Source organism: Toxorhynchites rutilus, chromosome 2 (genome assembly GCF_029784135.1).
Source record: "Toxorhynchites rutilus septentrionalis strain SRP chromosome 2, ASM2978413v1, whole genome shotgun sequence".
Lineage (NCBI taxonomy): Eukaryota > Metazoa > Arthropoda > Insecta > Diptera > Culicidae > Toxorhynchites > Toxorhynchites rutilus.
Window position 1 is genome coordinate 11,391,557 of NC_073745.1, and position 12,435 is coordinate 11,403,991.

At 37.6% G+C, this 12,435-nt stretch overlaps 2 protein-coding genes across 4 annotated transcripts in view; one reads left to right on the plus strand and one right to left on the minus strand.

Annotated features, from left to right (window-relative positions):
* The first annotated feature begins 292 nt into the window (after nt 1-292).
* On the plus strand, nt 293-1,110 carry LOC129765537 (uncharacterized). Its single transcript, XM_055765940.1, has 2 exons — nt 293-604; nt 661-1,110. Exons 1-2 carry the CDS (start codon nt 293-295, stop codon nt 889-891), a joined length of 543 nt encoding a protein of 180 aa, XP_055621915.1. The 3' UTR covers nt 892-1,110.
* A 7,504-nt stretch (nt 1,111-8,614) lies between these two features.
* The window catches only part of LOC129765420 (centrosomal protein of 135 kDa), a 97,125-nt gene continuing 93,304 nt past the window's right edge, over nt 8,615-12,435 (minus strand). For all 3 annotated transcript variants that reach the window (XM_055765736.1, XM_055765737.1, XM_055765735.1), the window contains 6 exons: nt 11,550-11,630; nt 11,419-11,496; nt 11,126-11,347; nt 10,811-11,065; nt 10,153-10,617; nt 8,615-9,977 (listed from right to left, as the gene is read on the minus strand). In XM_055765736.1, the coding sequence (XP_055621711.1) occupies nt 9,730-9,977; nt 10,153-10,617; nt 10,811-11,065; nt 11,126-11,347; nt 11,419-11,496; nt 11,550-11,630 (1,349 nt within the window). In that variant the 3' untranslated portion in view covers nt 8,615-9,729. The remainder of the gene's footprint in view (nt 9,978-10,152; nt 10,618-10,810; nt 11,066-11,125; nt 11,348-11,418; nt 11,497-11,549; nt 11,631-12,435) is intronic.

Genomic DNA, 12,435 nt, shown 5'->3' on the forward strand with positions numbered 1-12,435 from the left:
CGAAAAATTCACTGGGGGATTCTGCCGATTCCCAAAGAATCACTGAGTCATTGTCACCCTATATTCTGAAGTGTAGTGACGGCCCTTAGGTTCAGCACATTATTAACTTCGTAGAGAAACAGCACCACTCCGGATGCATGAGAAGCATGATAGACCAATCGTTAGAAACAAGAACTGCACTTTAAATTGTTATTGCCGCTTTATCCATTTGTGAACTCATACTCAATCTATCCACACCTAGTAATACTGTGTTCAATTCTTTCTCACATAGCACGACGCTAAGCATGTGATAATGCATGAGATAAGCTTTTCGAGTAACAATGACTACATAAAGGCGTTCATCACCATCCAGAACGGAACATTCAAATCACATCACAGTACCACTGTCAATGTGGATCTTATGGTATATCAGAACGTTACCAGCGGGATGGTTGTAGCTGTGTCCCTGGATTTCAAAACCGATGGCGGGTACCAGAGATTGGTTTCTACAGAAATAGATTTTTGCGCTCCGGGCGTCTCCTACGCGGATGATCCAATGTTAAGCATTTTGATCGAAACGGTGAAGCTCTACGGCAATATAACCATCACCTGTCCGTTCTTTGCGGTAAGCAAACCCTGATACACATGATTGACTTTCAAATCTAACGCAGTTATTTCCAGGAATATTATGTCCTCAAGGAATACCCACTTGATGCTAACAAAAACATCATCAACCTTGCGCCACCTGGAAATTTTCGCGTAGGCGTCGCAGCAAAGCATAGAGTATCTCGAAGGAAAGCTATTCCGGTCTTCAATGCCATAATGGATATTTCCATTGTTGCTGATGAGGGGGAAGATATCGAGGGTGCTGCCACTGCTGACGATGATGACGAGGATCTAGAAGATTTTTAGCTTGGGTTTATATACGAGGGGTTATTTGCGAGGCTAGTAAATTGCAACTAGCACTTGCGTCTATCCGATTTTCCTGAATGAAAGTAACCGTTTAAAAAGAAATAGATTGACTATATTCTGTAGTGACAGAATTAATAAGTTCTTAGTTGGTTTTTGTATGACCATATAGTCGGTGTTCAATCAGACCTGACTAAGTAACAAAATAAGAAAAAAATGAATTCATGGTAGCAAACAATCAAGAATTTCTTAGCCTACATTATACTTTTATCAGATAATGTTGCTAATAGTTACAAAATCACTAATGTTGCAAATAGTCAGGTTTATGGCATAAATTTATTTTGAATGATGAACAAAAACTGATAATAGTATGCAGTCAGAGTGGACCAAGTGGATACGACCATAGCGAGTAGAGAGAAGCCACAACCAGAAAATGGAAGGAATTTCGAATGAAATATTGGATTTTTCTGTATCAGAAGATTCTCCTCTCTGTCCTTCAATGAACTAGGAAAGTAACTCATATTGAAACACAATGTATATGCTTTTCGAACAAAGATGATAGAACATATTATTATATCTTGTTCAGACAGTAATTATCTGATTACTAAACTTTTCATAATCGATTGAAAATCCAACTGTGGTCTTTCATTGACTGCAAGTAGCCTGTTTCAGAATCCCGTTTGTCGCTGAAGTATATTTTTTCTTAGAAAATAAAGAATCGTACATGGTTCACTGTACTATGTAGAGCCCGACTTGTGGTTTTTCTCCCATTATCGGAACGGCCATGGTCAGACAATTGGGTCGATTGATTTTAGAGGAGCTTTCTCGGTTACCTTTTCAGGTTTCCAAAATATACAGTTCTCCAACATATCGCTGGGATGATTGGTTTAGCGGAGTTTTCTCGTTACCTTCTCAGGTTTCCTACAGTTAACTCAGACAGTAAGGATTTCAACAAAATAGTATGTGAGTTGAATAGTAGAATATATAGCCGGTCGAATTGATTTAACAGGTCTACCTTTTTAGGTTAACTAAAAATAATTTATGTCGCGCGTTGTAACGCAAGAGAATTTCGCTTCGTTGAGTGGTCGATAGTTCGCGTTCACATAATCACATCACTTACCACAGTGAATCCTGATTCTTACCTCTCCCACTAACAACTATTCCTTCCATGATTTTCGCTAGGGAACCACGCTATAGAGGCGACCCTTCTGGCCTTCGGGCGGCGATTATCATACTAACGCTCCCTTCCTTCCCCTGGTGACTGTAAGGACGTGGCCGGCGTCGTTATTGACCATTTAAAGCTCGAATCATCGAGAATTGCACAACGAGAATGATTTGCTAGTCCCAAGCGTCATTCTGTGTGTTCTGTGTGCAATTTGGTTGGTTCAGGTCAATCATGGAGAGCAACTACGAAATGTACAGTCTACCCAAGCTCAAGCTCAAGCTCATTATCGGAACGGCCATGGCATTTCGAAGGTAAAATACACGGATATCAGTCATTTGCTGAAATACGCTCTTCCAATCCACCACGAATTTTACGAGAGTTTGAAGCAGGATGACAGCAAGGATGATTATTTAGATTAAATTTTGTAAAAAAGTTTTGAGGTGATGCAAAATTAATCGGAGTCGGAGACACAGAAAGCGGAGAGTCGATATTCGTGTTGCGTCTTTGAGAACGTTGAACCCTTGTCATAAAAGCAGTTTGTTTCATTGTATAGATTTAGTCGTGAAAATTGTACAGTTAAAAATCCACGACGACTGCGTATTAGATAAATGATATAATGTTGGAGAGTAACTAAAAGCTGTCGAAAAACAGCTGGGGAGAATGATTAAAAGCTAAGACTACACAACTTCAAACTTTGAGTTCGATTTACTGGAAATCATAATTATATTACGTTGTCCTAGAGACCTCGGGTTATCGTTCGATTAATTCAAATAATCGAATATCTGCAATTTTAATAGAGTAGGGTAAATGATCTTGGTTTGTCCAGTCGAAAATATGATCATGGTTTGCCCACTTTTTTGAATGCTCTAATTCAGCGCTCCTGTGTCAAATAAGGCCTTCGAATGTTTCGAAACATATAAATGAAATTGCCTTTTACATGATTTATAGTAGTTTGATAGTATATTTTTACGAAATCACATGTCCTTTAATTATAAAATACACCTTCTATTTGTGTCAATGCGCCCCTCATTCGAGCTAAATTTTAATTGATCACCAGATGATTATTTGGCACGTATTCAGACCTTTTTCGGATTACAACACTTATAAATATTGTAAACATCATGCTTGCTCACCATTTGTATCGGATTTACATAGCTAAACCATTAAATTAACGCATTTTGATGAACTCAATTCTGATCATGAGTTGTCCAATTCAATAATGTTGTTTTGTCCACATGATTTCTATGGCAACCGCTTGGCGCGCTGCAGTTTGTTTATGTTTGTTTATGGTGTGCTTCGCGCATAGCAGAAGTATGGTTTTTCTGTGTTGATTGTGTTGAGGTGAACACTTCTAAAATGCCCAAGAAAAGGCAATATTCTGAAGAAAGCCTAAATTATGAATGAATCAATATGATGACAGTAAACTCAAGCAATGATAAATGCAACATCTAATTGTGAATTCGAATGTTTTCATTCAAAAATGGAGATTTCTGAAACCGGACAAACCATGATCATTTTTTTTTGGGCATACCATGATCAGAGGTGGTCAAACCATGATCATAATTCTTCTTTAAGGAAAATCGTTAAAAAACATAAAAATTTTAATAATTTCAACACCTTATGGTAGTATTAGCAACTAGAGACTTGGGGCTTTTCAACAAACCCAAACTCGTATCGATTATGTGTGATTTGCATGAAGAAAAATCGATTTGCATTTACTAGTTGCGTAAAAACACCCCAAATTGGACAAACCAAGATCATTTACCCTAATTATGTATCGAATAATGAAAAATCAAAATATGAATACATGGAATAATTATCACAGTAATCGCGATTAATGAAAAAGGGAACCATTTTTTCAAAAAATACAGTACAAAATTAGTTCATCCATCATGTCGTTTTGTCAAAATTCATCGAATATACTAAACCTTTAACGGTTGAAGCATAAAAATAATTCCCTAAGGTGGAGAAGACTGGGAAGAACAATTCAGCATCTGCAGGAGTAAAAGACGGAATTGAAAGAGGTGGTCCAAGCTCCCGTACTGAAGTGGGCAAAGGTGCGCACCTAACTGTTGTCGTCCAATAACTCTTGTAATAAAAGCAAATAAAATTCAGTTTGCTTACCAAATTGTAACTATATATATTACCTTCGAAACGTAGTACAAGAATTTCGAGTTTGGACAAAAACCTATTTTGATACAAAATGACAAATGCGTACTTTTGCCCCTGCTCAATCGTAAATACTGGTCTGAACTACCCTAGGTGCTCGCTGGCACATCCCAGCAGAAGTAGAAATGTCAATAAAAGAAGGTTCAAATCATAAATCACTTACTGATGAGAACTGATTCAGAAATACCGAGGTCTGCCGCAATCCGACGCTTCGAGACTTCCTTCCGAAGCCTCTGCCGGGCCATTTGAGCGTTTCTGGAGTGTATTTCTTCAAAAAAAATTTTTTTGAGAGCAAAACACTGGTGCGAACTTTTGCCCCACAGTCACAGAGCACTTTTGCCTCACAAGCAATTTTTGAACTAATCGAATTTTAAAAAAAAGGTCTTGAACTTTTTCACGAAAACGAATTTTGCCCCGTGCGCACCTTCGCCCCGCACTACTCTACTAGTGGTCAATGATTCTATAAATAAACTTCTTTTGAACTAGTAGTTATAGGGATCACGAAGAAATTCAAATCTGTTATTTCAACAACATTCTGCTCGAAGAACAGGTCATTTTGAGCAGAAAAAAAGGATGTTTGTACAATAAAAACAGGAAGTGGGTTATATCTATGGTATAACCGCAAGGGTGACGTAGGACTATCGTTGATTTAGAGATCATTTGTATGAAGTTGAATCTGAATTCATTCTGAATGAATGAATATTTGGAGAACTTCGAAAACGAGAGCGTTACGTTGGAGGCACAAGGTTTTATGCATCCAATATTGGATACGGAAATATCCTACTGATGGGGAAGAATAATCTTCAGAAGCTATCCTGTTGATTGCAATTGATTGAAAAACCACAAAACCAAATGTATTTGGTCACAGTGTTACATGGATAGAAAACATTCATTTAAACTCTTTCACATGAATATATTTTGAAAATTCCCAAAGGAACTGGCAGATTATTTTCAGTAACGATTAGATATTTCCACATTTTCCTCGATACTGGAAGCCCACCAGTGGTTAATGCCAACTCGATAACCACCTGTTAATAGCACTTGATTGAAACATATTTGGTCACAGTGTTACATGGATAGAAAACATTCAATTAAACTCTTTCACATGAATATATTTTGAAAATTCCCAAAGGAACTGGCAGATTATTTTCAGTAACGATTAGATATTTCCACATTTTCCTCGATACTGGAAGCCCACCAGTGGTTAATGCCAACTCGATAACCACCTGTTAATAGCACTTGATTGAAACATATTTGGTCACAGTGTTACATGGATAGAAAACATTCAATTAAACTCTTTCACATGAATATATTTTGAAAATTCCCAAAGGAACTGGCAGATTATTTTCAGTAACGATTAGATATTTCCACATTTTCCTCGATACTGGAAGCCCACCAGTGGTTAATGCCAACTCGATAACCACCTGTTAATAGCACTTGATTGAAACATATTTGGTCACAGTGTTACATGGATAGAAAACATTAAATTAAACTCTTTCACATGAATATATTTTGAAAATTCCCAAAGGAACTGGCAGATTATTTTCAGTAACGATTAGATATTTCCACATTTTCCTCGATACTGGAAGCCCACCAGTGGTTAATGCCAACTCGATAACCACCTGTTAATAGCACTTGATTGAAACATATTTGGTCACAGTGTTACATGGATAGAAAACATTAAATTAAACTCTTTCACATGAATATATTTTGAAAATTCCCAAAGGAACTGGCAGATTATTTTCAGTAACGATTAGATATTTCCACATTTTCCTCGATACTGGAAGCCCACCAGTGGTTAATGCCAACTCGATAACCACCTGTTAATAGCACTTGATTGAAACATATTTGGTCACAGTGTTACATGGATAGAAAACATTAAATTAAACTCTTTCACATGAATATATTTTGAAAATTCCCAAAGGAACTGGCAGATTATTTTCAGTAACGATTAGATATTTCCACATTTTCCTCGATACTGGAAGCCCACCAGTGGTTAATGCCAACTCGATAACCACCTGTTAATAGCACTTGATTGAAACATATTTGGTCACAGTGTTACATGGATAGAAAACATTCAATTAAACTCTTTCACATGAATATATTTTGAAAATTCCCAAAGGAACTGGCAGATTATTTTCAGTAACGATTAGATATTTTCACATTTTCCTCGATACTGGAAGCCCACCAGTGGTTAATGCCAACTCGAAAACCACCTGTTAATAGCCGCGCGTGTATGTGTGTGTAGCGATGTCTTCCCAGGGAACCGTTTGTGGCATCACTCTACTCCTGATAGATTCCCTTCTGGCCTAGGGTGTAATGGTGGGACAGGCTCTTGGTGACACCGTTCATCCGCGCTTTCATGATAAATAAAGAGCTTCACCGCAACAGCGACAACATGCTCCAATCGCTGTTCAATTAGAACTGAGTGGATTTCTGAGCGCCGCTCGCTTATATACCGATTGGTGATTTCAATAGCCTGTTTTGAAAGCAATTTTAAGACTATTGAAACAAGTTTTTGGATCAAAAAGTAACAAGTATGTAACGCGTAGACATTTTATCTTTCGAATGAAGTGTTTATCATACCATTTCGTTCAGTTGTTTAGGAGCTATTAACGCTCAAAATCTCGGTCTCCGGCGTAACGCTTTCGTTTTCGAAACTTTGATTTTACACCCCGGTATAGAAATGAAAGACGTAGTCCTACGTCAAAATATTGTGCATCATTTTCATGATGTGCTCTTTTTTCAATCGTCCGGGATATTCAAAGTTAATTCAAAACAAGGCTGGCGGTTGGACTTATGTCTTGGTGGACCATTTGGCTGCAAGGGCCTTGTTGAGACCGTATCGGCTCTGTGGCAGACAAGACTGAGTATTGGCTTGTCTTTTGACATTGCAATTTTTTTAACTTATATCTGTAAATAAAATCAGTTCGTTTTTTTTTTGCTAAACTGATTTAAATGCTGAGAAAAAAATATCTTTCAGATAACTCGTCTTGCTCAAACCTCTGTAGGGGAAGAAGGCGGGACCATCATCAATCAATTAAATGAATTATGAATCGAATATTTAAAAACCACACCACGATTAATCGAAAATCGAATAAACGAAAAATTTAGACATCTCTACTTAGTCCGGTCTTACTGAACACCGCCCATAATCACCTCGATTTTGCGACAGATTTGAAGAATCATATATAAGGGAGTACACCCAGTACACCACGGTTTCGATAATCCCCTAAGCTTCAATAAAGTTCGACTCCGCTGAAACTGAAATATTTAGAACAGGATTTTAACCCATCGATGAAATGTGTATAAAGCTGTCATTTTTAATCACTTCTCGAGAAATTCGGTGATCATCGCTGGTTGTAGTCTTCCACTTCCTTCCTTTACCGGTCCGATCCGCTACGCCTCCTAGTTCTCCATGCTTTTTGCATATTTTTCGTGCTCCCGCTTCACTTAAATCGTATTTTCGAGCAATTTCTTTAGAAGAAAGATCATCTTGACGGTTTTTAACTAAAAGTTTACGGATATCTACGGAAACTTGCTTTACCCCCATTTTATCTGATTAAATCGCGCACTAATAATGATATACGGATAATCAAACAAATTGTTTCGACGTTTCTTTGCAGGGATAAGTTTTTTTAGACTTACGAAGGGTAGAGCACTATTGAAAAGAAATTTTCTGAGCTGTGGAATAGTGATCTGATTATGTTACTAGGAATGTTACTAATAATTTTGACAAAGCGTGAATAGAATTTATCTACAATTATGCTTTAGTATGAGTAACATATGCAAATCTTTGACAAAATTATTACTCCAATCGTTAGTATATCAAAAATACTACAATTCATCTGAATTCATCACATTAGAAAAGCTACAAGGAGTTCAACATTAAGATAGTGGGTGCGTACTTCGTTTTGTCCAGTACAATGATTATGATTTCGACAAAATCAAACTTAATATTTGATGCTATGTATTTTTAGGGGCTTTCAATCGCTCTCCCCTATTGTTTTTCTATCACTCTTAGTTAATCTTTAACAAGGTCGTGTAATTATATTTTTACAAAAAAAAAAACCTCTTAGGGTCAATCAATAGACCGGCTATGTATACTTGGTCCACTCAGACTGAACAATTTGATCATTTATGATGTACACAATCGACGTGGATTTTAAACTGTAAAGTTTCCTACAATGAACTTTATAATGAAACAAACCGTTGTAACCGTTGTTTTATAGTTGTAAACAGTATTTTATCTACCAAAAATAATCGATTTGTATGAATTTTCAAGTATAATTCTCGATTTTATAAAAAAAAAATGCTTCAACGACAAACGGGTTAGCATGATTTTGAAACTCAATGAAAGTCCACGGTTCGATTTGAAATCGATCATGAAAAGTGTAATAATAACAATTTTTTACTCTCTGGTACTTGGTCCACTCTGTCTGAACAAGATATAATAATATATTCGATCAACTTTTCAATAACTATGATTTATCCGAAAAGCGTAAGCATTGTGTTTCAATATGAGTACGTGTTCAAAAGAGAAGTATCCTCTGATGTGGAGAAATTCAATCCCCCCTATTCTACGCGGCGAATGACGTAAGATTGCTCAAGTCACGATGTTCCCGGAAGCGAACGGGGTGACTATAGTTTGTCACTAGGTAAGATTTGAAGTCGTGTCTTCATATGTTATCGACTATCAAACGGTATCAAATAGGAGCTAAAAAGTAGGGTGGCTTCCAGAATAAAGCGAGAAACTCTGCCATCTCACCTCATTCGCCGCGCAGAATAAAGGGGAATATTTCATTTGAAATCCCTTCCATTTTCGTATGCACTTGGTCCACTCTCACTGCATACTGCTTCTGCTGATCATTCAAAATAAATTTATGTCTTAAACATGGCTATCTGCAACATTAGTGTGATCTGATAAAAGTAGTTTGATTTTTTGCTATCATGAACATTTTTTTCCTTTCCATGTTACATTGTCCGGTCTGACTGAACATCGACCAAACACGAATTCCATCTTCGATTTTCGACACTTCTAACGTTCCAGTGGAACTTTTGCCTTCTCAACGTAGCATCACGTCATTTTTATTAGTACATAGTACTTGGTTGAGATCTCTATGCTGAATAACACGCATAATGTACTTTGGAGTGGCAAGCTTTAAAATACGCGTGACCACAGTGCAAGCCGGTAGAATTTCCTTTGACGAAAAATCTCCCAGCTAGAACGGGAATCGAACCCGAACCCCCGGCATGATAGTGTGGCACGGTAACCACTCGGCCACGGGAACACTTTTCGACACAAAATGTTGAAATATTCATCGCAAAGAAATATTTCACGGCAATAGTTCAATGTTGACATGTCAATTGTGGTTTCTCAAAGTCTATTTGCTGGTCTTGTATAACCTTCACTTCCATTATATATTCCCAACAAAATAAAGAATTCAAATAACGAACTAACAAATACAAGTATTCTAAAATAAATCTACCAGAATGGAAATCTACAGTTACTTCCTGGGACCAATATTCGGCTGCCTCTTTTCCTCTGTTGGTACCTTAATCCTAAAGTTAAGCACGTACTTCTTTGGATCACACGCGGGCGTTGCTTTCTGAATAGCGGCATTTCCACCAACGCTCCTGCCAGACGTTCCAGCCCCATAGAATCGAGGAGCAGGCTTTTCGCCACTATCATTCGCTTCAACTGACTTACTAGCACTAGCATTCCTTCTTCGTCCTCTCGCTTCAAGTATTCCATCTGAAATTCATTAAATTACATCAACGCACGTGCATGCTACCTGAATTGGAATCAAGGACGCTGCATAGATCCGGCGAAAACTGAAACTTTGCGAAATTATGCAGTCAAGTAGGTAGCTGTGCACAAGATATTAGCATCTTTTGCACGCTTTCGCTCTCGCAATCATTTAACTTACAATTTATCGTCGTTATCCCGTCGTTAGTTGTTCCCGATAGGGGCAAAGGATGCTTTGCGTTTTGCTGCCGCCTGCTTCGGTGATGCTGTAGGATCTCTCCCCACTTCCTTTGCTCGCAATTACTGCTGGCGGTCGTAGTGGCAGAGATCCCACTGCCACCACCACCGTCTCTTTCAATCACTAACGGAGAGGATAGGTTTCCATTTCTCGCTTTCGATGTCCTAATTGGTGTTTTAAATTGACGCAAATCGTCGATAACCATTATGTCACTGGTGTCCCATGCAGTCATGTAATCGTAATCACTGTCCTCCCTCTGGTCGCTCGCCAAAATTAACTTTTCGCCCAGTGAATTTTTATAAATGACGACTGTTGAACTCTTTCCATCCATTTTATCGCTGTCGGCCCGGTTACTCGTTTGTTCCGGCTGCTTCACGACAGCTTGCACGACATTCTCGCTAACCGCAACTGTGATCGGATATAGGTTGAAGTTTAATGTTAATGGGAAACTAGTAGTTGAGGCTTTGTGTTGCAAAGCCACGAGCGTTGAAGAAAAAAAACGTATCGTATAATTGACCCAATTGTAGCGCATGTTTTTTTCTCATTCTCAGCTGTTAATGATATAGGAGAAAGAATCGATATGTGAAGAACTTAGACTCACCTTTTTTGTTCTCAACACTGCTCGCGGCATCATTCGATGAAATAACTCCAATAGATTCCGGAAGTGGAGGAACTGATATGGAGTTTACTTCTATAGCACTAACGTTCTGAAACGTATTCGCCGAAGAACGCACTCCTCTACGAAGGGTTCTTTTGAACTTCTCATATCCTGAGTCACCGAAGTTGACTCGGGTTGAATTCGATATTTCTTCACCGGAGTCTAAATCTACCGATTCAGATGATGATAATGGACGACCTGCGGAGAGGTACGATCAATTTAGAGAAAAAAAATTGTGACAACTTTGGAACGATGTACCTCTAAAAAATACGGGAGTGATTTCCAAAGATTGCACATCGTTCTTATCTGTTGCGTTGGTTACAGAATGTATTATTCGACGCTCCAAAGAGATACTACTGCGCCCACGTAACACCGAATCAATCAATCTGCCACTCGGCGTGTAGTTTTCCAGAGAATCGGCTGGCGTTGACACAGTGGAATTCTTCCCTGCATGGTCAACATTTGGTTGAGATATCGCTTCTGAGAATGGCAAAAAAATGTACCGAAATTATCGTCATGGTCATATGAATAAGTTTTATTGTCTAGCAAACCTTTCTCAACATTTTTCAGTATTGTGGTTTCGTTTCTACGTCTTTTATCATACGACCCAGTACACATTTTTGAAAGCGCTAATGCAATAAACAATTATTTCAGTTAGAATATAAACCATTAAAAGACATACTTTTGTTCAAAACCGGTGTTGGCTTTACTTCGCTTCTGATTTCACCATTTTTCGAATTGATCTGTTTGAATGATGCTGGATCTACAATATTGGGAAAAGAATTTGTTTTCTATTTTTTGTATGCACTTCCAAAATAATAGTTTCAATTCTAAAATTGTTGCAAATTCGAATTCCATTCGATGGATTTGCCATGACACTCATCTGCGAGTCGTTAGAATTTAATTTTTTTTTTTTGCTATATTAATTGTTTACCTGCAATTTATAGACGGAAGTAGAACAATACCTTCGTGCGGATATTTCTTCAAGACATTATGACAAGACGTTAGGTGAAAAAAAATCCATTGGCTGAGGTGATCGATATCTCATATCATCCATTCCATGCTAAACCGATATAGTGGTTCTCAGATTTTCGGCAAAAGTGGTAATTTCGTTCTTTATCGCAAAACATTAGACCCGTATTTTTTTATTTTCATTTTTATTAGGGTGCCCATTTTCATTTTAGGGTTGTTCGAAATTTTTTTCCGCTTTTTCCCAAAAATGACTTTTTTTAAATTCATAACTTTCGAACCACTGAACCGATTTAGATGTTCGATATATCAAATTGAAGCCAATGAGCTAACCTTTAAAATATCGCACTTGCACAACCGCAAAGTTTTTGAATTGGGAAGTAACTTGTACGAATAAGATAAAGAAAAAAAATTAAATAAATTTGCTTATAGGGGACGATGGTATCACTTCATTCTGGAAAAAGGGGACTCTTGCCTAAAATAGTTTGAGATTCTCTGATCTAGACAATTACAGAGATGCTCGGTGGAAATATAGAATGAAAAAATATTTTTTTCGAAATTATATAAAAATCGACTGAGACTTTCTAAGTTAGACTGGC